General features: G+C 35.9%; 1 protein-coding gene across 2 annotated transcripts in view; it reads left to right on the top strand.

Annotated features, from left to right (window-relative positions):
* Window positions 1-25,586, top strand: part of POLI (DNA polymerase iota) — a 34,868-nt gene extending 9,282 nt beyond the window's left edge. The window contains exons 5-11 of one of the 2 annotated variants that reach the window (XM_032602517.1): window positions 994-1,230; window positions 2,043-2,221; window positions 3,045-3,136; window positions 5,423-5,553; window positions 10,422-10,627; window positions 12,589-13,344; window positions 25,269-25,586. In XM_032602517.1, the coding sequence (XP_032458408.1) occupies window positions 994-1,230; window positions 2,043-2,221; window positions 3,045-3,136; window positions 5,423-5,553; window positions 10,422-10,627; window positions 12,589-13,344; window positions 25,269-25,322 (1,655 nt within the window). In that variant the 3' untranslated portion in view covers window positions 25,323-25,586. Of the gene's footprint in view, window positions 1-993; window positions 1,231-2,042; window positions 2,222-3,044; window positions 3,137-5,422; window positions 5,554-10,421; window positions 10,628-12,588; window positions 16,790-25,268 lie in introns of those variants that run through there. The other variant, XM_032602518.1, reaches the window with a different exon arrangement.
* Window positions 25,587-27,525: the final 1,939 nt, after the last annotated feature.

Genomic DNA, 27,525 nt, shown 5'->3' with positions numbered 1-27,525 from the left:
AAGGAGAAAAGAAGTAGAGCTACCATTCCGTCTTAGAGGAAGATATGAAGCTTTCATGTGTCTTTTGTACCTGTGCTCTTTTGTCACTTACGAGGTCTGGGTAGCAAGAAGGTTCCAAATGTGTTTCTGTATAATTTTTAAAGCAAACTTAGATTCTATTTGTTAGAACATATTACAGAGAGCTAGGTCTTATATCCTAAAATATCTAATTCTTCATGAATTCTTCTTTCTCCTCCACATAAGATTGTGTTAAAAATTTTTTTTAAACCTACAGAAAAGTTGACAGAATGGTACAGTGAGAACAGTCATCATGCCTTTCCTTGTAGATGCTCCCATTGTTATCATTTTGCCACATTTGCTCTATCTTGCTGTTTATTGATTGGTTGATAGATTGTTGAGCCACTATTACAGACATCATAACACTTGAAATGTAAATACTCCTAAGGATAAGGACTGTCTCATATAACTCTAATGTCATTTTCACACCTAAGAAAATTTGTTTCTATATAATTTCCCTATACTTTTAATAAAAGATCTCTTAAACTGTAAACAGATCCAAAATTGTTTTTAATAGCACATACCACTAGTGTGTAAAGTTTAGATTCAGATCTTTAAAGCTGTAATGTTAGCTTTATCATTAATGTAACACTTTTACTTTTATGCTTACTTCCAGATAAACGTGAGTAAAAGTTCTACTAATGTCTGTCGGAATTTTTTATGAGATCAATTTTCGTAATCTGTTAATCATTCAGCACTCCCAGTATGCATTTGCTATCACAGGCCTTGGAATTCACTTGTGATAGTTACTTTACAGATTTCCTGTGAAGGACAAGAGAGATTAGTTAAGTGTGTAGCAGTATGGTGGTGTAGCAGTATGGTGGTAGGGAAGGGGGGTTGGATATAGATTAATACCTTTATCTTTTTAAAACATTTGTTAAAAAGAAAATGAAAATTTGTGATGGTGACTTTTAACAACATTGGCTGTTTTTATAGCTATAAACCTGCATGACATCTTGCACATCAGACTACTTATTGGATCTCAGATTGCAGCTGAGATGCGGGAAGCCATGTATAATCAGTTGGGTCTCACAGGCTGTGCTGGAGTGGCTTCTAATAAATTATTGGCAAAATTAGTGTCTGGCATCTTTAAACCAAATCAGCAAACACTCTTACTACCTGAAAGTTCTCAAGATCTCATTCATAGTTTGAACCACATAAAGGAAATGCCTGGTAAGACAAATATATTTGAAAAATATATATTGGTTTTATTGTATTTCTTTAAGTTTAAAAATTACAGCTACGTGTAATTAATTCTTAGAGCCTGTGTACTTGGCTCTTGGTGAAAACCAAAAAACCTGACGTTTTCTGCAGGGAATCTATATTAGGAATCTATATATATGAAAGTATTTTCCTAGTTTTACCTACTTTTGTATAGTTTGAATATGATCATGAAAGTTATAACCTGGAAACGTATGGTCCTTTATCACAGCATTAAATTTTTTCCTGTGATAAAGTATGACTGAGTTTTAGTGCAAGAACTTTGTCATAGGAGTTTCGCTAATGAGAAGATTCGTTTGTTTGCCTTCTGGCTCGAAGTTGTATTTGGGATGGTTCCTACCTCCAGATATAAATGTGTGGTATTGTGTATAGAAATCAGTCAAGTTAGCTAATAATTAGCAAATGGTAATGCATTTTAATTGCTCTAGTGACAGTCTTTCTTTACATGGATAATAACTATGATTCTTCAATACTTCCACATTGTTATGTAACAGGTGGTAAAAATTTCATTTTATCAATATCAAGACAGCATTTATTGGTTGTCTCCTTATTCATTATATTATACTATGGTTGTTAGGTTTTCAAGGTGGTTCATAACTCAGAGGTCTTGAGCAGAACAACAACCTAATTTTTAATAAAGTTTGATCTTAGCAAAATACCAATTATGGTATCAAAAGACGTGGTTGATATCTTTATAATATTTTAATTAGCTAATTTTAAAGAGAAAAACTATTGTAACACCGTATGCATCTCTTTTTGCTTAGGTATTGGCTATAAAACTACCAAACGTCTGGAAGCACTGGGTATCAGTAGTGTGCGTGATCTTCAAACCTTTTCATCCAAAATACTAGAAAAGGAGTTAGGCATTTCAGTTGCTCAGCGTATCCAGAAGCTCAGTTTTGGAGAGGATAACTCTCCTGTGACCCCCTCAGGACCTCCTCAGGTACGTGGCGATGATGTTCATTTTAACTGAATACTGGTTGTCCCATTATTTGAGGTAAAGATTTCTAGTTTTACTACTGTGTTCTTACTATTCTAATTTGCTTTTTAGGTTAGTACATGATCCCATTCCTATGAGAAGGCTATTTATTATAGTAGATTAATAAATAGTCTTAAATTGAATCTAAGAATTAGTATTTAAGTCTCAAGTTAGCCACTGTGATTGAATACTACTTAATTTTAATAGCCTATATTGTATACAGTAGGCAAAATATTTTAATTTTTAAAAATCTTGTTTTCAGAGTAGTCTAATGGTTTAGGAAATGGAGAAAGGTATAACCACCCAGATAACACTGATGAATTTTTTTCCTGAGGGATAATAATATATACATTATCCCAGTTAATCTTCAAGTGAATCTTCCAGGTAGTTAGTACTATTGTTCATACCTTTCCCCCCTCCTTTACTCCCTCTTCCTCTCATTATTTTTTTAAGATGAAGATACTGTACTTTAGAAAGGTTAAATAACTTGCCCAAGGTTAAACTCAGATTCCAGTCCTAGGAGATTAAGAGCCTCACTGTACTCGTACAATAAAGCGTGGCATGGGCACTAGAGCTTTGTAATTTTCTTGACTTCCAGTGCACTTTCTAGTGGAGTACAATAACTTGCAGATAAAAAGATTTAATATAAAAGTGAACTAAATGGCTCAAACTAAGTACATGAGGTAAGTTAGTAAAGAATGTGTTGAATACTTATTTAACATATACACTGATAATTGGATATGTTTATTTGGGTTTTTATTAATCCTTATTTGTGCTTCTTTGGTAGTCCTTTAGTGAGGAAGATTCATTTAAAAAATGTTCATCAGAAGTTGAAGCTAAAAATAAGATTGAAGAACTACTTGCTAGTCTTTTGAACAGGTGATTTTTCCATTTTGCCGTATCATCTTATAGATTCTGTGTATAGTACATGGAAAGAATACTTGATGTTCTATCTTGGAACTTACCGATTAACTGGAGACTAAACATGCAAAGATAGATCATTATAAAGTAACAGATGTTTTTAACTAAATTTAATTCATCTACTTGCATTGGTCTTAATTTTAGTAACATTGTGGTTTACTGTGGATCTAGCTGCTGATCATTAACCTAAGGGAGTTTTATAGGTATCTCTAGAATCACGGCACCTATAAACTTTGTGATGATTGAGGATAGGAAATTGATGGAGAAAGCAGAAGAACCCTTTTATCTCCTGTGCCTCAGACCATGTGAAAGAAAATGGAGTCAGATGAAGGAATAGCTTAATGGGATTATGTGTGAGCAGGGAGAGTGATTGTGGGTATGTGCAGGGTTACTGGCCTATTAAATACATGAAGAGTGTCAATTGGAGTTATGAGTATACAAATAGCATTGCATAAACTGAACAAGACATTTAGTTTTCTGATGCTCCTTTGCCATCATATATCTATTTCTCAGTACTCCATTTCTTTTCCTCCCATTTCTTTGATTTCTCAAAGTGGGGTGTCAGGGATCTAACAGTTTTGGGTAGGTGTGCTTCTGTAATGATGCTAGGATGGCTAATGTGACTAGAGAAAATGGTTTTCGGATGACTGTAAGTCTCAGAAAACTGATAAAGTGATATTTCCTTCAACTTTGCAGTCATGCAACATGCATTGCAATCCCATGTCTTGAGCAGGGCCGTGCAGCTCATCATTTGCTGCATGCAACTGGCTGGCTATATGACCCAGCTTCAGTGATATGACTCAGGCTGAGCCTGTGACTATGCTAGTGAAACTGAGTTATCTGCTTTGTTGCAGCTAAATATAAGACTACTGTGAAATGCCTGGTCACTAGAAAAAGTTGTGCGCATAGAGAAACCGCAAGAAGTATACATTTTATAGGTTCTCTTATTTGAAGCATCAACCCAGAAATGAGTCTAGATGCTCTAAACCTGTGAAATAACTATTAACCATTTCTCCTTATTTCTGCTTGGCATTCCCTTTTCTACATAGTGGCCCCTTATATCAGTGACTGAGTTGTATAATGCCATCTAAGTAACTGGCAAAAAAAAGAATTGTGCGTGCGTGTGAATGTTCTCAAGCATATGATGATTAATACTATAGATATGTAAGAGGTATAAAATCATACATCTAGGCTCTGGTCCATTAATCCATTCTCTAGGCACTGGTCTTAAGATTGCTTAGAGTATAACCTTTTTCTAGTATGTCTTAATTAGTTATAGGAACCAAATTACACTCTTTGAGTTGCATATTAACTTAATAGAACTGGAAGATGTTTAAACTAGTAACATGTTTACAGGCACCATTTAAGATATTATCTTAATAAAGCAGCAGTCAAGAAGTTTTGTGATAAAGCAATAAGAAAAAAATTGTTTACTACAAAAATCCAAATTTTCTAATTCAAAATCAATTTGAGTATGTTTAATAATACTTGTATTTTATGTTTGCGACACATATAGAAAGGAAAATGTTATTCTTTGATGACATTTATTTTCTCTAGTAATTAGATTTTCTACTTTATAAGCAGATTTTCCATGTCATTAAAAGTTTTGTTTTCAACACTAAAACCAAGATTATTTGGATGGAACACTTTTTAAGATGCATGGACAAGTACTTACCTTCCTAAATATAGTATATAATTAACCTTTCACATTATTTCTCTAAAGCCATATAATGGTGATATTACTGACTCCCTTGGATCTATTTGAGGAGTGCTTTTAAACAGAAATAATCTCATTAAAATTTTTTTTCTTTTTGTAATCTTATTTTTTTTACATGTGTAAAAAATTGTCATTTTTTATATATTTGCTTCTGTCAGTAAATGTTTCTCTGTTTCTTAAATTTCCTGCTGATTTTAATATGTTGCTTTTAGTTATGTTTTGGATTTGGATTGTAAAATGGCTTGTTATTATTATATCTTATCTCTTTTCTTCTTCTGATAGCACTCAATTCTGCATGAGGTCTGAGAGCCTTATTTAAGTTTCAGAGCTTTATTATGTAGACTTTGTGAAGTTTGCTTGGACTATTCAGGGACCTTTATTGCCTACTGCCTAATTATCAACTGTATTTATAATTGTTACAGTTACTAAATCTGGCACCTTTAGGTAAATGAGGTATATTGGACCATTAAAAAACTTTAGATAATACTTTTTCTAATTCCTTGTTTCCTCTTTCTCTTTATTTTTAGAGTCTGCCAAGACGGAAGGAAGCCACATACAATAAGATTAATAATCCGTCGGTATTCATCTGAGAAGCACTATAGCCGTGAGAGTCGTCAGTGCGCAATTCCATCCCACATAATTCAGAAGTTAGGGATAGGTAATGGACTAATTTTCTGATAATTTAATTGGCAGGTCGAACTCTTAAAAAAACAAACTTTGAGTTAGAAATATGATCCAAAGATGGGTAGTCTTCACAGGGAGTTAGTGAACTATTAAATACTTTTATTCTATATGAAATTTTCACTAGAAAACTTTGTTGTTTTTTAATAGATATTAAAAGTAAAGACTCAGTTAGGAATGATTCCCAACTCCAGAGAAAAACAAAACTATGGTAATTAATTATATAGCACGAGATAACTTCTTTATGGGCATTTAGATTGTTTCCAATTTTTGACCGTTACGAAAAATGGTGCTGTGAACATTTGTGTGCAAGTCATTGGGCAAGTATATGCTTTTGTTCATCTTGGGTAGATTACAAGGAGTGGAATTCCTGGGTTGTATGGTAAAGTTGAACTCTAAACTGACACATTTTTTTTCAAAGTGAGTATAACAATGTAGATTCTCACCAACAAAGTATAGAGGGTTCCAGTGTTTTCATATTCTCACTGACATTTAGTACTGTCATTTTCTTTTATTATACTCATTCTCATGACTGTGTAATGGTATTTCATTGTTTTGTTTTTTCTTCTTATATTGATAGTGCTTTTGATATCATCTAAAAATTCTTGGCCTAACCCAAAGGTCATAGATATTTCCTCTTATGTTTTCTTTCAGAAATTTTATAGTTTTAAGATTTCTACTTAGATCCACTTTGAATTAATTTTTATGTGTTGTGTAAAGTAAGAGTCTTAGTTCCTTCTTTTCCATGTGTTCACAGAATTTGTTGAAAAGAATGTTCTTTCCTCTTTGAATTGCCATAGCACCATTGTCAAAAACTAATTGACCATAAATGTAAGGGTTTATTTTTGACCTTCTTATTCCGTTGATCTATATGTTTATCCTTATACCAGTTCTACCCTGCCTTGATACTTTGTTGTAAGTTTTGAAATTAGGTAGTGTAAGTTCTCTAGCTTTGTTCTTTTATGAATAAGAATTTGATTTCTTTATTTGTTATAAGTTTATTCTGATTTTCTATTCATTTTGAGTCAGTTTTGGTCATTTGTATCTTCTAGGAATGTATGCATTTCATCCAAGCTGTCTAATTTGTTGTCATGAAGTTGTTAATATTCCCTTATAATCCTAATTTTTGTAGGGTCTATAGTGATGTCCTCTCTTTCATTCTTGATTTTGGTAATTTGTGTATTCTTTTTTTTTTTTTTCCCTTGGTCATTCTAGCAAAGGTTTATCAGTTTTGTTAATCTTTTCCAAGATTCAACTTTTGGTGTCATTGATTTCTCAGTTGTCTTTCTACTTTCTATTTCATTTATTTCTGCTCTGATCTTTGTTATTTCTGCTTGCTTTAGGTTTAATTTGCCTTTCCACTCCTGGTTTTTTAAGATGGAAGCTTACATTATTTATTTTATACTTACCTTCTTTTCTAATAATTCAAGTTTAAAGTTATACATTTCCTTCTAAGCAGTGCTTTAGCTGCATTCCATAAATTTTGTTGTGTTTCTTTTTCATTAACGCTAAAGTAGTTTCTAATATCCATTGTGATTTCCTCCTTGACCCTTAAACTTTAGAAATTTGCTGTTTAATTTCCAAATATTTGATTATTTTTCAAATTTCTTTTTGTTGATTTCCATTTTGATTTTAGTTGATCAGAGAACATGCTTAAAGTAACTTCAACCTTTTTACATATATTGTGCCTTATTTTGTTGCCTAGCACATGGTCTACCCTGGAGAATGTTCCATTTGCATTTGAAAAGAAGAGTTGAGCAACACTATCAAACCATTCTACTTAACTAAAATTTATGGACTACTTCTCCAAAATAGCATTTTTGAATGACAGTTTGTCTGGATATATAATCCTTTACTGGTTTCTTTCTATACTTTGAATATAGTATTCCATTGCTTTCTGGTTTTCATTATTTTTGATGAGGAGGCAGCTGTTAATAGCTTAATCAGGAGAGATTCCTGTTAATAGTTCCAATCAAGAGAGAATAACCACACAGAAATTTGAACAGGGAAAGTTTCAAAGAATTACTAAATTATGATAGGGGAGTGACTATAAAGATATAAAGATACTCTAAGAGGTACCCGAGGGCTAAGGAAAAGTATCTAAGGAAGGGCAAACTTGGAAAAGAGAGTCCTCTTACCCCTCAAGGAGAAGGTGTGGTTGCAGAACACTGAATGGTAGAGAAATCCTTTGAGTTACCTGGCCCAGAGCTGGTCCATAGTTATTGGGCAAAGAGAATACCACGCTCTGATCTACAGATGAGCTGGGGCTGATTGGTGGGTGCACAGGAGGTGTTGGGATGTTGGGAGTTTTCTCACTGGCAGGGCAGCGCACGAGCTGGGGTATGCAGGTGTCCATGTTGAGAGGGCTTCTGTTAACAATCCTCCAGGATGTGGGCAAGCTGAGACTGGTAGGTGTTTATGCTGGAGGAATCTTCATTCTTCTGCTAGTGCAAAGGTGGAGGGTATGGTGCCTGCATAGGAAGAGCTGGAGGAAACAACCTTCTGTGGCATATGCAAGTCGAGCCTATTAGGTGGGTATGCAGGAAGAGTCAGGGTGCTGTTTATGGCACAGGCCTGGTATGTGCAGTGTCTGAGTTGCTAGTGCCATGGTAACATGGTCACTAGGCTTAGACTGGGGCTGGAGGTTGCTGAGGGACTGAGCGTTCCACACACACGTGGTATGGCACAGCACTATTGGATAGTTCCACACATATGTACTGCACACAGACCATGTTACGGGAGCAAGAAAAGGTAAATGACAGTACATCGGAACCAGGAAGAGAAACACCCTTTCTCCTTTAATGGTCCTCCAGTTCTCTCTACTGACAAAACTTAACAGTTGAGTTCAATGTAAAAAAAATTTTAGAGTCCAACGCATTATCACACAGCAGTTACTGAAGGGTGATTTGTAGCTGAGAGGCAATAAATTGTTACCGGGCACAGTTGTATTGTTGTTCTCCTGTATGTGATGAGTTAGTTACCTCTCTGTCTTTTTCAGCAGTTTGACCATGGTATATCTAAGTGGTTTTGTGTGTGTGTTTGTGTGTTTATCCTACTTGGGATTTATTGAGATTCTTAATTCTGTAGACTAAATTTTTAAATGAAATATGGGGAGTTTGGGGCTCTTATTTCTTCAAATATTCTCTCTTCTTTTTCTTTCCTTCTGGGACTCTCATTGCACATATGATGGTATGCTTGATAATAATGTCCTATAGGTGTGTGCAATTCTATTCATTTTTCTTCAGACTTTTTTCTTCTTTATCAGATTAGATAATTTCTTTTGAGCTGTATTCAAGTTCTCTGATTCATCTGTCACCTCAAAACTGTTGTTACACATCTAGTGATTTTGTTGTTGTTTTGGTTACTATACTTTATAACTCTAGAATTTCCATTTGTTTTGTTTTGTTTGTATGTTTGATCCTGTTTCTTTATTGAGACTCTCTCTTTCTTGGTAGTGGTTATTATATCTTACTTTAATTCCTTTAAATGATCTTCTTTAATTCTTTGAAAATATCTATAATTGCAACTTTAAAGTCTTTGCTAAATTGAACTTAAAGTCAGTTTCTATTGACTGCTTTTTCTGCCTGAGTAAGAATCACATTCCTGGCTTTTTTGTTTTTTGTATGTATTGTAATGTTTTGTTGAAAATTGGACTAGATAATGTATTCTAGAAACTCTGGATTTGGATTTTTTTTCCCTGTGGGCTTTTTTCTCCTTTTCTTTCTTTGTAACCTGTCTGGACTTAAGCTGCAGGATCTACCTGCCCTGTGATGTGTTGTCCCTGATCTCTCTGCTTAACTTTTTTTCTTTTTTTTAATTTAAATTTAAGTTTTTAATTTTGTCTTCTTAGGAGATTACCCTGTGTCTGCATAGTTTGGTGGTTAGACAATAATTGGTCAAAGGTTTGCTCAAATACTACAGCCTGGAAGGCTTTCATTTTCTGTCAGCAGACAAGTGCTTGGGTTGGAGAGCACTTTCAAAATTTAGGCCTTTTTCAAATCTGCCTTGGCCTTTATTTTCGGCTCATCCCTGTTGCACCTCCCCTGGTATACTTGCTGCCATTCTGGTGAGAGACATATGGAAAGCCTGGCTCCTCTGTGTGTGTGCAGCTCTCAGTCATTTGGGGTTGTGAGGAGAGCTTATGTAGTCCCTCTGTGGTTCTCTCATTTCCAGATCTCCTGGTTAAATTTATGGCTGGTCCACTGATCTTTCACTCATCCCAACCACAGATGCCACCCCAGGCTCAAGAGCTATGTGATTTCCTTTGTTTCCTACCAAGTTTGTTCATTTTTCTGGCAACACTGCTGGGTGTGGGCTTTTGCCCTCTACCTCAAGTCAGGTCAGTCCTTTCTGGCAGCAAAGTTCTGGCTTTCACAGCGAGCCTCATCCTGGTAAAACTACTATACAAACTGCACTGTGTAAATGGGGATACAAGCAACTCCAACCAATAAGGCTGCTGTCCCCACTTCATTACCTAAGTTCCAGCAGCTTTTCATAAATCAGTGCTTCTCACTTTATTTGCCTTTTGTTCATTCCAGAATCTCAGAATGATTATTTTTGACCATTTTGTTCAGTTTTATTTTAACTTTATGGGGAGATTTTCTGACCTCATCATTCTCCCATAACTAAAAGTTCCATATTTCAAATCTTCTGAAAACTTTAACTCATTTGGCAGTTGGTGTTAGTGTTGAGATGTCCCAGTTCAGTAAATAATGTCAAGATGTCCCAATGATATCTATTTAGGATTTTAACTTCTTAATCTAAGCAATATAAATTAGATTAAGCTCTTAATATCAATTATGATATAATGTATTTAGATATTGTCTTCTTAAACGTTTTATTTAGGAAATTATGATGTGATGACCCCAATGGTTGATGTACTTATGAAACTTTTTCGAAATATGGTGAATGTGAAGATGCCATTTCATCTCACCCTTTTAAGTGTGTGCTTCTGCAACCTTAAAGCCCTAAATACTGCTAAGAAAGGGACTATTGATTATTATTTGACACCATCATTATCAACAACTTCACGCTCTGGCAAGCACAGTTTTGTAAGTACACTGTTCCTGGATTTGTATGGTTAAATTTAGAGATATAAATTTGTGTTTAACTGATATAATTTAGAGATTCTTTTGGGTGATATGATTTGAATGACTTACTTATAATAGTGCCTTTCATATTATGGTTTCTAGCCTTAAGTATACTGTACTGTGACCTAAGAATAAAACATAAACATCGCTGGATAAAAGAGAAAACCTTGATAGAGGTTCTCTGTTTTGGAACTGTTAAAACGTTTTATAACAGTATATAGGAATATGATGATTAGCTCACATGAAAATATTTTCAAATACTGGAAATCTAATCTTGTTGTCAATTTATACATAAGCTACCAGCGACGCCCCCCCAAATGTCTTTGTTCAAATATTTAAATTTTCTTGGTTTTGAAATTACATAAAATTCTGGTAGCAATATTGATAGAATATGACTCCTCATTTTACAACTGTAGAAATTAAGAGTGTGGCAATAGAGAGGCAGAGGCTAGTCATATTTTCACATGACTAAAAGAAAATGCAAACTTTTGTTTACCAAATGCTTTAAAAAATAATCATCTTTTACTAAATTGTTTATGCCTACAATGAACTCTTAATTTTATTTTATTTATTTATCTATAAATTTAATTTATTATTTATTTTTGGCTGCATTGGGTCTTCGTTGCTCCACATGGGCTTTCTCTAGTTGTAGCGAGCGGGGGTTGCTCTTTGTTGCGGTGCGTGGGCTTCTCATTGCAGTGGCTCCTCTTGTTGCAGAGCATGGGCTCTAGGTGCGTGGGCTTCAGTAGTTGTGGCACATGGGCTCAGTAGTTGTGGCTCACGGGCTCTAGAGTGCAGGCTCAGTAGTTGTGGCACACGGGCTTAGTTGCTGCGCTGCAGTGGGATCTTCCCGGACCAGGGCTCGAACCCGTGTCCCCTGCATTGGCAGGCAGATTCTTAACCACTGCGCCACCAGGGAAGTCCAACTCTTAATTTTAAATGTTTTTATTATTTTCTTTATTTTTATTGTTTAATCAGTCATTATAATTTTAGTAATATTTTCATTTACATTTAAGCTTATAATGAGAACAGAATAGTGTTATGGAAATACTGAATTAGTGCCCTCTTCTAATTACTTTTTTTTAGTGACCCTTTTTATTCTGTATATTAACTGACATTTAAAAAGATGTTTACTTTTTAATTAGTCTGTAGAATGAGAATTAAAGGTCTTTCATCCACAGTAGCATTAGAGAGTAAACATAAATGAAAGTACCTTGTACATGTCTGGCACACAGTTCATGCTCAATAAAAACAGTGACCCAAATCTCTTCTCCTTTTACTTTTTGGAAGTTACTAATGTGTTGATGTTTCCTGAATTATATATGACTATATGTACATTTTTATGGTGCTTGAAACTAGAGGGAAAATTAGGCAAATTAAAATGGAAGGTGTTTTAAAATTTTTATTTCATGTAAATATAGAATAGTGTTACATCTTAATAATGATACTGGGTTTTTACCATAGACGTATTTTTTTTTCTTTCTGTTAAATGTTACACTTCAAAATAGGGAATTTTAGAAAACCAGCCCTTGGTGCTATCTGTGCATATACATATATTTTAGATACCCTTGGTGAATCATTTTATTTTTATAGGACACCAGTCTTTTTATTCACAGAATTGAAAGTTTGAATACATGATTGTTAAGGTCCTTTCCAGGTTTCCAGTACATACCTACCTTCTGGCTCAGTGCTTTCTAGGAAGGAAGCCGTCTTCCTGGAATAGTGAGTAAAGATCCACACAGTTGTGTGACTAATTGTGGTGGATTGATCATTTCTAGTTGTTTGGAACTGGCCAAAAGGATTGAAGTTATGGAGTAGGATAGAAACATGTTGGTCGGATAATAGCTACAATCACACTTCAGCAGCATGAATGTTTAAAAGATATCAGTTATCTAAATTTTTCTGTTACCCTTGTATTCTAGAAAATGAAAGACATTCATATGGAGGATTTTTCTAAAGACAAGGAAACAAATTGGGATTTTCTACCAACTGGAAGAATTGAAAGTACAAGAACTGGGGAGTCTCCACAAGATGCTACAAGTTTTTCTAAAGAAAAAGACAGTAACGAATTTCCACTCTCCTCACTTCCTGCGGGTATTGACCAAGAGGTCTTTAAGCAGCTTCCAGTAGATATTCAAGAAGAAATCCTTTCTGGAAAATCTAGAGAAAAAGTTCAAGGGAAAGGAAGTTTGAGTTGTCCATTACATGCTTCTAGAGGAGTATTATCTTTCTTTTCTACAAAACAAATGCAAGATGGTTCCTTAAATCCTAGGGATCATTTATCCAATACCAAACAGATATCCTCTGTATCTCCCTGTGCACCAGGAACATCAGGTTTAAATAGCAGTAGTTCCTCTTATGTGTCTAGCCAAAAGGATTATTCACATTATATAGACAGTAACTTAAAAGATGAACTGATGAGTCAAGGACCTAAAGAGTCTCAAGGATTCCACTTTTCAAAAACAGACCCTGCTGTATCTGTTTTCCATTCATTTCCAAATGTGCAGAGTGAGCAACTTTTCTCCAAAAACTGCACTACAGACAGCCATAAACAACCGATGGCAACAGTCTTTATTCATGAAGGACTTACAGAAAATAGAGAGCAAGATTCTACCGAAGAGAAAATTACTTTTCCTTCTGACATTGATCCTGAAGTTTTCTATGAACTACCAGAAGAGGTACAAAAAGAACTGTTGGCTGATTGGAAGAGAACAGGATCAGATTTCCACACTGTACATAAATAAGCATGCTCAGAAAAAAGGGAAAGACGTCCTCAGATTAACAGTTTATTAAGCTCTTCTAAATTAAACACTAATACTTTCAATAATGTAGAAACACAATATAAAATGTTCCAGATAGAGCAAACATAGTTATGGGAAGTAAATTCTGGCACAAAGCATAAAAATATTCGTAACAGAAATAACGTAAAATATTACCTTCCTCTTATTTCTAAAGCTATTTTATATTGCTTTTCAATAAAAAGAATATCATGGTCAGCATTAGTACATTTTCCATTCATTGTGGAAACATTGGGAGGAAGGTATATATGACTGTATATAAAAAATACAGTGGCCAAATCATTGGTATGCTGTACCAAAGAGCAGGTTTTTTCTATGGAGTTGCTCAAGAAATTCACCTCATTAGGAAATAGCTATAAGAAATTCTATTGCCAGCTAACCTGCTAAAAGTGTATGTCTTTGACTGAAGTACTATGTACCATTCGATAAGTTGATTTAAAAAAAATACCAAAGCAATGTATATTCAATTAATGATTCTTAGTATACCTAGAACCTACCACAATGCCTGGCACACAGAGGGTGCTCAGTAAGTATTGAACGAATGAGTTGTGTGGCAGAGGCCCAGCAGGGAATTTGTCTGGGGAGTGTATTTGTTGTAAAGAACTAGAAGGAACTCTCCATACAAGTTGATTAAGGGAAGGATGACACTAGAAATTCAAAGTGATAGGTCTTTAAGAATGTCAGATAATGGAAGAAGTCCATTTCCTCTGGCTAGTCTGTAGGGTCTAAAAACAATGGATTAGGTGTGTTTTAATCTCTACAATTTTGTAGATGAAGATTTGGAGATGAGATTAAGGATATCATACCCACAACAAATATACACAGTGACTAAACTGATGGGTATCCTATTTCTCCCATTGTTGTTGCGTTCCCCTTTTCCCTTCAAGATTAAGAATCAGATATAAGCTTGTGGACATTTTATAATTTGCAGGACATAGAGCATGTTTCTAGAAGGCACCAAACTGTGGGTCAGCATTGGATTGGAGTAGGTCTGTTCTCAAGTTTATATCCTTTCCAGATATAAGAAAGAAAGGATGATAAAAATAAAGTGTACAAACATGAATAAAAGTTGTTTAAAAATATTTTCTTCCTGGTGAGGACTTTTAATTAGTTTTAGATTTCTTGACATCTGAAAATTCCCTAACAAGGATTTTTAACAGGGAGTTGGGGTTATCAAAAACAATAACTTGGAGCAAGAATGTCAGAAATTATTTACCATGCAAATATTTAGTGCTTAGGATCAAAGGCTATAGAATTTTCTACACGCAGTATTCTGGTAAGGTAGTTGAAATTCATATGAAGGGATATATTACTTTTTTGGATAATACATTTTTACAAAGTTTCTAATAATCCTTGTAATTGTTTCAGCCAGAAATCATTGGACAACTTAAAAGTTAGAAAAAAAAAAAAAGGTTAAGAAAAGTAAAGTAAACAGTTTGGGACAGTTTAAAAAGAGAAAATAAAGTAGTAAAAAGTACACTTTCTTAAGTGAGAATGCAAGGGGTATATCACCGCTCTGCTATTTATTTATTCTGTGGCCTTAAGTTGGTCTTTCAACATCTTTGTGCCTCAGCGTCTGACTTTTTAGATTATCTTTTTATCTCTATCTACTTTTAATAAAATAATCTCTTTTTTCTTTGGTGTTCTACAGGTTTACTGTAATGTTTGGAGATGTGAATTTCTTTTTATTTATTCTTGGTGTATGCTGGCTTTCTGTATCTTTCAATTCATTTTAGTTCCAATAAATTTTTAGCCACTCTTCAAATACTGCTGCTCTGTTCTTCTAGGACTCTGATTGCACAAATGATGGACTTCCTTACTCTATCATGTCCTTTAATCTTTCATATTTTTCATCATCTTGTTTGTGCTGCATTTTGGTTAATTTCATCAGCTCTGTGTCTTATTTCGTAATTCATTTTTCAGCAATGTCTGATCGATTTAAAAACACTAATGATGGTTTTAATGTCAGTAGTTATATTCTTCATTTTGTTCTTTTTCTAATCTTCCTGTTTATTCATTATAGTCTCTTGTAAGTCCATTTCTAATTTAAAAATTTTCATAAATATTTCATATTCTATTTCTGATCATTTCAGTATTTTAAGTCTTATAAGTCTAAATTTTTGTGTGTACCATTGTGTACTAAATACTGTTGTGTACTATTTTGGCTTGTTTTCTTTAGTGTGTGGCTAAGCTAAATCTGTGGGAAAACAAAGGACCTAAATTGTGTATACTTTCCTTCAGATGTGATTTTGCATTTGCTTCCAGTGAGGCAGTACCAAACCCACTGGCACCACTGTAGCCCCGGCAAGGTTCCTGACTGAATGCAGTTTGTCTTTGTCTTATTTTCAGCACTCAGACAAGTTTGCTTCTTGCCTGATGCTTCCTGCTCCTTTCCTGCTTTTGTTTCAGCTCAATTTTTTCCCCCTGTGTGAGTGTTAGAGGGATGGGACCTGGAAATTTCTCTTATATAGCACAACCCAGCAATGAATTAAATCGTTTGTTTTCAGAATCTAGTGTTTTGTATTGGGAGAACACTTAAGAGTATCTGTCCCACCGTAGTGCAGAAGTGCAAGTCTGTTTGGATTTACTTTTTCCATCTTATTTTGTGCTTTCTATTTTTTTCTTTTTCTATGCTATGCTTCTTTCCCATCCTTATCCCTTTCCTGTCTTCCTTTTGGCTTGGTTGAATTTTCTATTTTCCTTCTACTGATTTGAAATTTAAACCTTCTAAGTTTTTGATTATCCTTAAAAATTTAACATACTTAACATCTAAAAATTGTATATATCTGTACCCTCTTTCCAAACAACAGAAAGATGTTAAAATATATTAATTTTAATCAAATTCCTCTAGTTCTTTATATAACCTCCAAATTGGATATTGTTAGTATTTTATATAGTTAATGTTTGGGTTTGCTCACATGTTTATCTTGGTTGGTGGGGGGGAGGCTCACCTTTTTTTCTTGTATTGCAGATGTTTCTTCAAAATAGGATTATTTTTACTTTCTGAAATTATGTCTTCAGAACTGTGGATTTAGAATTGACTTCTCAGGTTGTTTTAAAATATATATACTTTTATCTTTGGAGGTCTGCAGTTTTTACTATATGTCAAAATATATATTTATTTTTATCATGTTTGGGATTTGGGTGCTTTCTGAATCTGCAGATTTATGTCTTTCATTGAATCTGGATTAATATCAATATTTTAAAATTTCTATTGTCAAATATGTGTACAGAAAAGTACATAAATGAATGGACATTTTAATGGGTAATCATAAGCGAAAACTATGTAACATCCAGGTCAAGAAATAAAATATATCAAGGGATCAGGAAGTTTGGAGTTTTTTTTTTAATTGAGATATAATTGATATATAACATGTTTCATGTGTAAAACATTGATTCAGTATTTGTATATATTGCAAAATGACCACCATAATAAGTCTAGTTAACATCTGTAACCACACATAGTTAATTTTTTTTTTCCTTATGATGAGAACTTTTAAGATCTAAGGAAGTCAAGAGTTATTCTTGGAGTTTCATTACATAGGGAGGATTTAGTAAATTATTGGCCATGTGATTGAACTCCATCTCCAGCTTCCCTGTCCTACCCTCCCTGGATGTCAGGCTGGCTCAAAGCCTCAACATTCTAATCAAGTGGTTGGTCTTTCTGATGTGGGCTATCTCCATCCTAAGTCATCTTGTTGATATAAGCTATCTAGGGACCCACAACGAATCACCTCATTAGCATACATTGTCAGTGTCCATGATGAATAACAAAGACACTCCCATTTGGGAAATTCTAAATGTTTTAGGAGCTCCATGCCAGGGACTCTGGACGAAGAGCAGAAAAACTCTTCATTCTACTGCAGAACATTTTGAAATAAGTTTTGAGATGTTTTATGGCCCCAAATGTGCTGTAACTAAGTAAATATTCTGTGTGTGCTTGAATATGTATTTTGCTGTTGGTGGAGTGTTGTTTAAATGCCAATTAATTTAGTGTTCAAGTCTTTTTTTTTTTACATTTTTAAAATTCATTCATTCATTTATTTATTTTAAGATCTTTATTGGAGTATATTTGTTTTAAAATGGTGTGTTAGTTTCTGATTTATAACAAAGTGAATCAGCTAAACGTATATATATATATATCCCCATATCCCCTCCCTCTTGCATCTCCCTCCCACCCTCCCTATCCTACCCATCTAGGTGGACACAAACAACCCAGCTGATCTCCCTGTGCTATGCGGCTGCTTCCCACTAGCGATCTTTTTTTTTTTCCTTATTAGTTATCCATTTTATACACATCAGTGTATACATATCCCAATCGCCCAATACATCACACCCCCACCTCCACCCCCTGCCGCCTTCCATACGTTTGTTCTCTACATCTGTGTCTCTATTTCTGCCCTGCAAACCAGGTCATCTGTACCATTTTTCTAGGTTCCACATACATGCGTTAATATATGATATTTGTTTTTCTCTTTCTGACTTACTTCACTCTGTATGACAGTCTCTAGATGCATCCACGTCTCTACAAATGACCCAATTTCGTTCCTTTTTATGGCCGAGTAATATTCCATTGTATATATGTACCACATCTTCTGTATCCATTCATCTGTCGATGGGCATTTAGGTTTCTTCTGTGTCCTGGCTATTGTAAATAGTGCTGCAATGAACATTGGGGTGCATGTGTCTTTTTGAATTATGGTTTTCTCAGGGTATATGCCCAATAGTGGGATTGCTGGATCGTATGGGAATTCTATTTTGAGTTCTTTAAGAAACTTCCATACTGTTCTCCATAGTGGCTGTATCAATTTACATTCCCACCAACAGTGCAAGAGGGTTCCCTTTTCTCCACACCCTTTCCAGCATTTGTTGTAGATTTTCTCATGATGCCCATTCTAATTGCTGTGAGGTGATACCTCATTGTAGTTTTGATTTGCATTTCTCTAATAATTAGTGATGTTGAGCAGCTTTTCATGTGCTTCTTGGCCATCTGTAAGGCTTCTTTGGAGAAATGTCTATTTAGGTCTTCTGCCCATTTTAGGATTGGGTTGTTTGTTTTTTTACTATTGAGCTGCACGAGCTGTTTATATATTTTTGAGATTAATCCTTTGTCCGATGATTGATTTGCAAATATTTTCTCCCATTCTGAGGGTTGTCTTTTAGTCTTGTTTATGGTTTCCTTTGCTGTGCAAAAGCTTTGAAGTTTCATTAGGTCCCATTTGTTTATTTTTGTTTTTATTTCCATTACTCTAGGAGGTGGGTCAAAAAAGATCTTGCTGTGACTTAGGTCAAAGAGTGTTCTTCCTACGTTTTCCTCTAAGAGTTTTATAATGGCAGGTCTTACATTTAGGTCTCTAATCCATTTTGAGTTTATTTTTGTGTATGGTGTTAGGGAGTGTTCTAATTTCATTCTTTTACATGTAGCTGTCCAGCTTTCCCAGCACCACTTATTGAAGAGGCTGTCTTTTCTCCATTGTATATCCTTTCCTCTTTTGTCATAGATTAGTTGACCATATGTGCATGGGTTTATCTCTCGGCTTTCTATCCTGTTGTATTGATCTATATTTCTGTTTTTGTGCCAGTACCATATTGTCTTGATTACTGTAGCTTTGTAGTATAGTCTGAAGTCAGGGAGTCTGATTCCTCCAGGTCCGTTTTTTTCCCTCAAGACTGCTTTGGCTATTTAGGGTCTTCTGTGTCTCCATACAAATTTTAAGACTTTTTGTTCTAGTTCTGTAAAAAATGCCATTGGTAATTTGATAGGGATTGCATTGAATCTGTAGATTGCTTTGGGTAGTATAGTCATTTTCACAATATTGATTCTTCTAATCCAAGAACATGGTGTATCTCTCCATCTGTTGGTATCATCTTTAATTTCTTTCATCAGTGTCTTATAGTTTTCTGCATACAGGGCTTTTGTCTCCCTAGGTAGGTTTATTCCTAGGTATTTTATTCTTTTTTTTGCAGTGGTAAACGGAAGTGTTTCCTTAATTTCTCTTTCAGATTTTTCAGCATTAGTGTATAGGAATGCAAGAGATTTCTGTGCATTAATTTTGTATCCTGCAACCTTAGCAAATTTTTCTGGTGGCATCTTTGGGATTCTCTATGTGTAATATCATGTCATCTGCAAACAGTGACAATTTTACTTCTTCTTTTCCAATTTCTATTCCTTTTATTTCTTTTTCTTCTCTGCTGTGGCTAGGACTTCCAAAACTATGTTGAATAATAGTGGTGAGAGTGGACATCCTTGTCTTGTTCCTGATCTTAGAGGAAATGCTTTCACTTTTTCACCATTGAGAATGATGTTTGCTGTTGGTTTGTTGTATATGGCCTTTACCATTTTGAGGTAGGTTCCCTCTATGCCGACTTTTGGAGAGTTTTTAATCATAAATGGGTGTTGAATTTTGTCAAAAGATTTTTCTGCATCTATTGAGATGATCATATGGTTTTTCTTCTTCAATTTGTTAATATTGTGTATCACACTGATTGATTTGCATATATTGAAGAATCCTTGCATCTCTGGGTTAAATCCCACTTGATCATGGTGTATGATCCTTTTAATGTGTTGTTGGATTCTGTTGGCTAGTATTTTGTTGAGGACTTTTGCATCTATATCATCAGTGACATTGGTCTGTAATTTTCTTTTTTTGTAGTATCTTTGTCTGGTTTTGGTATCAGCGTCATGGTGGCCTCATAGAATGAGTTTGGGAGTTTTCCTTCCTTGCGATTTTTTGGAAGAGTTTGAGAAGGGTGGGTGTTAGCTCTTCTCTAAATATTTGATAGAATTCACCTGTGAAGCCATCTGTTCCTGGACTTTTGTTGGTTGGAAGATTTTTAATCACTGTTTCAATTTCATTACTTGTGATTGGTCTGTTCATATTTTCTATTTCTTCCTGGTTCAGTCTTGGAAGGTTATACCTTTTAAAGAATTTGTCCATTTCTTCCAGGTAGTCCATTTTATTGGTATAGAGTTGCTTGTAGTAGTGTCTTAGGATGCTTTGTATTTATGTGGTGTCTGTTGTAACTTCTCCTTTTTCATTTCTAATTTTATTGATTTGAGTCCTCTCCCTCTTTTTCTTGATGAGTCTGGATAATGGATTATCAATTTTGTTTATCTTCTCAAAGAACCAGCTTTTAGCTTTATTGATCTTTGCTATTGTTTTCTTTGTTTCTATTTCATTTATTTCTGCTCTGATCTTTATGATTTCTTTCCTTCTGCTAACTTTGGGTTTTGTTTATTCCTCTTTCTCTAGTTCCTTTAGGTGTAAGGTTAGATTGTTTATTTGAGATTTTTCTTGTTTCTTGAGGTAGGCTTGTATAGCTATAAACTTCCCTCTTAGAACTGCTTTTGCTGCATCCCATAGGTTTTGGATCGTTGTGTTTTCATTGTCATTTGTCTCTAGGTAGTTTTTGATTTCCTCTTTGATTTCTTCACTGATCTCTTGGTTATTTAGTAATGTATTGTTTAGCTTCCATGTGTTTGTGTTTTTTATGTTTTTTTCCCCTGTAATTGATTTCTATTCTTATAGCGTTGTGGTCAGAAAAGATGCTTGATATGATTTCAATTTTCTTAAATTTACTGAGGCTTGATTTGTGACCCAAGATGTGATCTATCCTGGAGAATGTTCCATGTGCACTTGAGAAGAAAGTGTAATCTGCCTTTTTTGGATGGAATGTCCTATAAATATCAACTAAAGCTATCTGGTCTATTGTGTCTTTTAAAGCTTGTGTTTCCTTATTAATTTTCTGTTTGGATTATCTGTCCATTGGTGTAAGTGAGGTCTTAAAATCCCCCAGTATTAATGTGTTACTGTCACTTTCCTCTCTTAGAGCTGTTAGCAGTTGCCTTATGTATTGCGGTGCTCCTATGTTGGGTGCATATATGTTTATAATTGTTATATCTTTTTCTTGGATTTATCCATTGATCATTATGTAGTGTCCTTCCTTGTCTCTTGTAACATTCTTTATTTTAAAGTCTATTTTATCTGATATGAGTATTGCTACTCCAGCTTTCTTTTGATTTCCATTTGCATGGAATATCTTTTTCCATCCCCTCACTTTTGGCCTGTATGTGTCTCTAGGTCTGAAGTGGGTCTCTTGTAGATGGCATATATATAGGTGTTGTTTTTGTATCCATTCAGCCAGCTTTTGTCTTTTGGTTGGAGCATTTAATCCATTCACGTTTAAGGTAATTATCGATATGTATGTTCCTGTGACGATTTTCTTAATTGTTTTGGGTTTGTTTATTGTAGGTCCCTTCCTTCTCTAGTGTTTCTACTTAAAAAAGTTGCTTCAGCATTTGTCGTAGAGCTGGTTTGGTGGTGCTGAATTCTCTTAGCTTTTGCTTGTCTGTAAAGCTTTTGATTTCTCCATCGAATCTGAATGAGATCCTTGCTGGGTAGAGTACTCTTAGTTGTAGGTTCTTCCCTTTCATCACTTTAAATATGTCATGCCACTCCCTTCTGGCTTGTAGAGTCTGCTGAGAAATCAGCTGTTAACCTTATGGGAGTTCCTTCATATGTTATTTGTCATTTTTCTCTTGCTGCTTTCAATAATTTTTCTTTGTCTTTATTTTTTGCCAATCTGATTACTATGTGTCTCGGCCTGTTTCTCCTTGGGTTTATCTTGTATGGGACTGTCCACGCTTCCTGGACTTCGGTGGCTATTTCCTTTCCCATGTTAGGGAAGGTTTCGACTATAATCTCTTCAAATATTTTCTCGGGTCCTGTTATTGCATTTAATGTTGTCCCAGTGATCTCTTAGGCTGTCCTAGTGATCTCTTAGGCTGTCTTCATTTCTTTTCATTCTTTTTAATGTATTCTGTTCTGCAGCAGTGAATTCCACCATTCTGTCTTCCAGGTCACTTTTCCATTCTTCTGCCTCAGTTATTCTGCTATTGATTCCTTCTAGTGTATTTTTCATCTCAGTTATGGTATTGTTTATCTCTGTTTGTTCTTTAATTCTCCTAGATCTTTGTTAAACATTTCTTACATCTTCTCGATCTTTGCCTCCATTTATTTTCTGAGGTCCTGGATCATCTTCACTATCATTATTCTGAATTCTTTTTCTGGAACGTTGCCTATCTCCATTTCATTAAGTTGCTTTTCTGGGGTTTTATCTTGTTCCTTCATCTGGTACATAGCCCTCTGCCTTTTCATCTTGTCTATCTTTCTATGAATGTGGTTTTTGTTCCACAGGCTGCTGGATTGTAGTTCTTCTTGCTTCTGCTGTTTGCCCTCTGGTGGATGAGGCTATCTAAGAGGCTTGTGCAAGTTTCCTGATGGGAGGGACTGGGGGTGGGTAGAGCTGGCTGTTGCTCTGGTGGGCCGAGCTCAGTAAAACTTTAATCCACTTGTCTGCTGATGGGTGCGGCTGGGTTCCCTCCCTGTTGGTTGTTTGGCCTGAGTCAACCCAACACTGGATACTACCTGGGCTCTTTGTTGGGGCTAATGGTGGACTCTGGGAGGGCTCACGCCAAGGAGTGCTTATTATTGTAGTAATCAATAATTATGAAAGCTATTAATTTTATATTAAAAACAATGAACAATTTTCAGTTATTGAGTAGGGAAAGAGATTGACAGTTAATATGAATGTTGAAAGAGTACAAATACTTGATAACTTTATGATGAACACATATCCTTGAGTCAACAAAAAATGTGTGGTTGTTTTGTGGCATTATTTTGTTAATAGATTACTACAAAAGTTAATACATACAAGTGGGGAGCTGTTCAACAAAACCCTGAAAATATGGTATTGGCTTCAGTAGGGAGTTGAGAAAACTGTTAGCAGAGGTTGAAATAATGACGAGGAAACTGCTTTATTAAAAAGCTTTTATGAAACATTTGATAAAACAGCTGCCTGTGGTACCTTGGAAAACAGAAAATACACCTAATTAACTTTGGGGTTTGGGCAAGTTTATCTCCAGGCAAAATGTAGAAACGGCCACCTGGTGGCTTTTAGCTACATGGAGTATACTATGTACAAGAACGAGTTGAACTTTAAAAAAAAAAAAAAAAGATGTTTAGGTTGCAAGCAGAAGTTAAAGGTAACATAGAGAGCCAGAACTGCTAAATTGGAAAACTTGTCACCTTATCTCCAGCCACCCCAGTTAGCAAAGTCTCAAAGTGAGATGTGAACATGTGTCAAACATCAAATGAACACTGTGACTATCAGATATTTTGATAAGACTTCTGAGAGAGTTAAGGTGGTGCTGAGATCTTCTGAAGTGGACAAAAGCCTAAGGGTGTGGTTGCACAGAAGTCAGATCCAAAATTAGCCATAGGAAAATCTAGAGAAGTATATGTTGATACCAGTTATGGGGGTGTGGCTTTTGAATATGTAATGGACCATAACCAGACAGTTATAGAAAGCTCAAAAGTTTTAAAGAGAGTACTACTAGCAAAAACACCAACTGCCTGGACAAAAAGAGGGGTCAAGCTATACAAAGGTCTCTGGGCTCTTGACTTTCTGGGTAGGAAGCATCCTGAGAAAGTTATTCAGCTGCTAACAAGGATCATTTCTTCACAAAGAATAAAGGAGGGTGATGGGAAAAGGAGGGCATCTCAGATAGTGTGACAAAAAGCTGGAGAACAATGAGTCAGGGAGCAGCTCCCAGAGAGCAGGGTTGGGTCTAATCAGGGAGCATTTCCCTGTCGTCAGAATGGACGTCAGCCGGACACGCAGGCTCAGCCGCCATGGCTCACAGGCCCAGCCGCTCCGCGGCATGTGGGATCTTCCCAGACCGGGGCACGAACCCGTGTCCCCTGCATCGGCAGGTGGACTCTCAAGCACTGCGCCACCAGAGAAGCTCCCAAAGTTCATTTTGAAACTCACAGAACTGAAGAAACTTTCCCCAGATTTTATGTCCAAAGGAGTTAGTAATATCATTATGTGTGCCACTTGAGCCTGTGTATTGAAGGAGTACAATATAGTGACTGTAGGTATAGTCTAGAAGCTGACAATACTGAGAAATCATTTTTCCCTGCACACTATTGTCAAACTTGAAAATGTAGACTTCTAAAAATGTTAAACAAAATTATAATACATATTTTTTGATAAAACTTCAGATTTATCCTTATGTCCCAGTTCATTCTATGATGGTGATAATAGGAGCTGGCCTTGATTTGGACAAATACTGATTTTAATACTCACCTACTGTTTGACCAAAATGTATATTTAATTCAATGTACTTCTATTTTTACATAATTTAAAAGTATAAATTTATTCTATTGTTGTTAGATATCTTAAGACATGAAAGACATTTGGGATGAAGCTCATTTTCGTTGACAGTGGATGCAATTTTATATTTCAAATAGTCTTGATAACTTTTCTAACTTCTTATGAGATCTAATTACATATATTGTTATTGTTTATAATGTTGCAAAGATCTCACATTAATGAAATGTCAGCTCTGCTATATTCTCGTTTTTGCTTCCATTATTTGCATTTTCAATCCTTAGTTTCTTTATAGAAATCTTTTAAATTCACTTCTCCATTTTCCAAGGGTTTTTTTTCCATTAAAACTATATCAATTTAACTGTAACCCTAGAAAACCCAATTTGTCAAAATATACTGAAAGCCAACAATCACTTTCAAAACTTCCACATTGTGGAACTTATTCTTACTCCTCAGAATGTCTTCTATAATATGTCTCAGGACCCTTTCATAACTGGTGAAGTGTGACACTGTAGGCAAGGTACACAGCATATATTAGTGATTTTTTGAAAAAAATGAACATAAGTAGAAGTTGTAATATTTTATTTCTGCACCCCAGTAGAACTTCCCTTTTTCTTTTTCTACTACAGATGCTAGAATACCTTCAGATGCCAGGCCTGGCCATGTGTTCCACTCTTGGCTAATGAGATGTGAACATCTTGGATTGAACGTGGAGATTTCCAAAAAGGCTACGTACCAGGATGAAATCAGCTAAAATGTCTTTTAGGTTTTACCCTTCTTTGTCCTGCTTGGAACGCTGGGACAGTGCCGCTGGGACAGAAAGACAGAAGCTACAATCGAAGCAGAATTGAGTGACGTAAAGAGCCTCCCCGGTCCCAATTATTATTAGCTCTGTACTGCACACTCCCAGACTTCCTGTGTGAGAGCAATAAACCTCTCAACATTTATGTTCTCTGAAAGTCCTCTTTTTTTTGCAGCCAAATATTTTCTTAACTGATATAATCATGTTGCACGGTTCTGGTTCATTAATGTTATATGTCCAACATCACAGTTAGATAATATCCAAGATTTGAAGGTGCATAGGGAATAAGCATTTCATTTGATTAAACATAAACATTTTGTTTTGGTAATTCCAGTAATGTCTGAATATCTGAAATTATTAGGAGAGCTGTATGATTAGAAAGATTATTTAAAATATTTAAAGAAAAATCTAAGTTTAGAATTAAATTATTTTTATTTTTCATATTACTTGGATGACAGTATTACCTTCAAACTTTTGCGTTATATAGGATTTTCGTTATTACAGATGACACCTTCCATAATACTTCTTCATAGGGTCTTTCCTAGAGCATACATTTTAAATTTTGACGAAGATTAATTTGCTATTTTTCCTTATATGGATCATACTTTTGGTATCCAGTGTAAGAATTCTGCCTAGCTGTAGGTTCTGAAGATTTTCCTCCTAGAAGTTTTGTAGTTTAATGTTTTACATTTAAGCCCATGTTCCATGTTGAGTTAGTTTTTGTACAAAGTGCAGGATTAGGCCTTTGGATGTCAGTTACTCCAACACCATTTGCTGAAAGGCTGTCCTTCCTCCAATGAATTGCTTTTGTACTGCTGTCAACCATCAAATGTGATTTAATATACTCCTGAGAATAGCATATGACATTTGACATTTTCACCTCTTTTTACCCATTCTGATGTTCTTTCCTTTCCAAAGGACTCTGGATCCCATTGAACCTTCCATCTCAGCAGGCAGTCTCCTAGTTGAGGTGTAATGGGAGGACTGGTGGGTATGTACATTCAGCTCCCCACTAGGCCCTGCTCTCACCACCCTGGTGAAAGTAGAGCACTGACCGACCCTCATTGCAGATGTGAGGGGGCAGCTCAGCTCCCCTTGCTGGCAAAAATGGGCACTGATTTGCATAGGTTTGTTGCCTCCAAGTGCAAATATAAGCTCAGCTCCCCACTGGGTCCCGATGACACCAGGGAGGGGAAGGGGAAGTGGAGTGCTGACCCCATGTCCCACAACTTGCTTTACCTTGTTGATGCAAGCTAGGAGCAGAGGCCCAGATTCCCACTGAGTCCTGCTGACACCAGTGAGGGTATATTAGTTTCCTATAGCTATCGTAACAAATTACCAAAATTTTGGTGGCTTAAAGGAACAGAACTTTATTCTCACAGTTCTGGAGGCCAGAAGTCCAAAATTAAAGTGTCAGCAGGGCCACACTGCCTCTGAAGGCTCTAGGGGAGAATCTTTCTTTGCCTCTTTCAGCTCCTGGCAGCTCTAGGTGTTGCTTGGCTTATGGCCGCACAACCCCAACCTCTGCCTCTGTCTTCACATAGCCTCCTCCTCTCCACATGTCTCTCCTTTGTGCATCTCTTATGAGGACACTTGTGACTGGACTTAGAGCCTGATAATCCAGGATGATCTCATTCTGAGGTCCTTAACTTAATTACATCTGCCGAGATCCTTTTTCCAAATAAGGTCACATTCAAGGTTCCAGGGATTTGACAAGGATGTACCTTTTGGGGGTCACCATTCAACACACTATAGAGGGCAAAACACTGATGCTGGGTGGGGATGGAGGCTCACATCGTGCTGGGCCTTGGTGGCACCAAGGATCAGGGAAGCTGACTGGCGACTAGCTCTTCCTTGACCTAGCTGGTTAAATCTTGCTGCTGCCAGGTGCGGGTGGAAGCTCACTCTGCCACTGAATCCCACTAACACTACCCCAGCAGGGATATCAAAGCACCATACCTGCCTCTGCCGGATGGAAGGTGGAAGATGAGCTCCCCGCTCAACCCTGCCGACACCACAGGCTGGGGGTGTCCAGGCACCACCGTGTGCTTCTGCGGCGCAGAGATGAGGTGGGGTGGAAGATT

This window comes from Phocoena sinus, chromosome 14, assembly GCF_008692025.1.
Source record: "Phocoena sinus isolate mPhoSin1 chromosome 14, mPhoSin1.pri, whole genome shotgun sequence".
NCBI classification, from domain to species: Eukaryota; Metazoa; Chordata; class Mammalia; order Artiodactyla; family Phocoenidae; genus Phocoena; species Phocoena sinus.
Note: the sequence above shows the minus strand (reverse complement) of the source record. Positions and strands in the feature narration are given on the sequence as shown.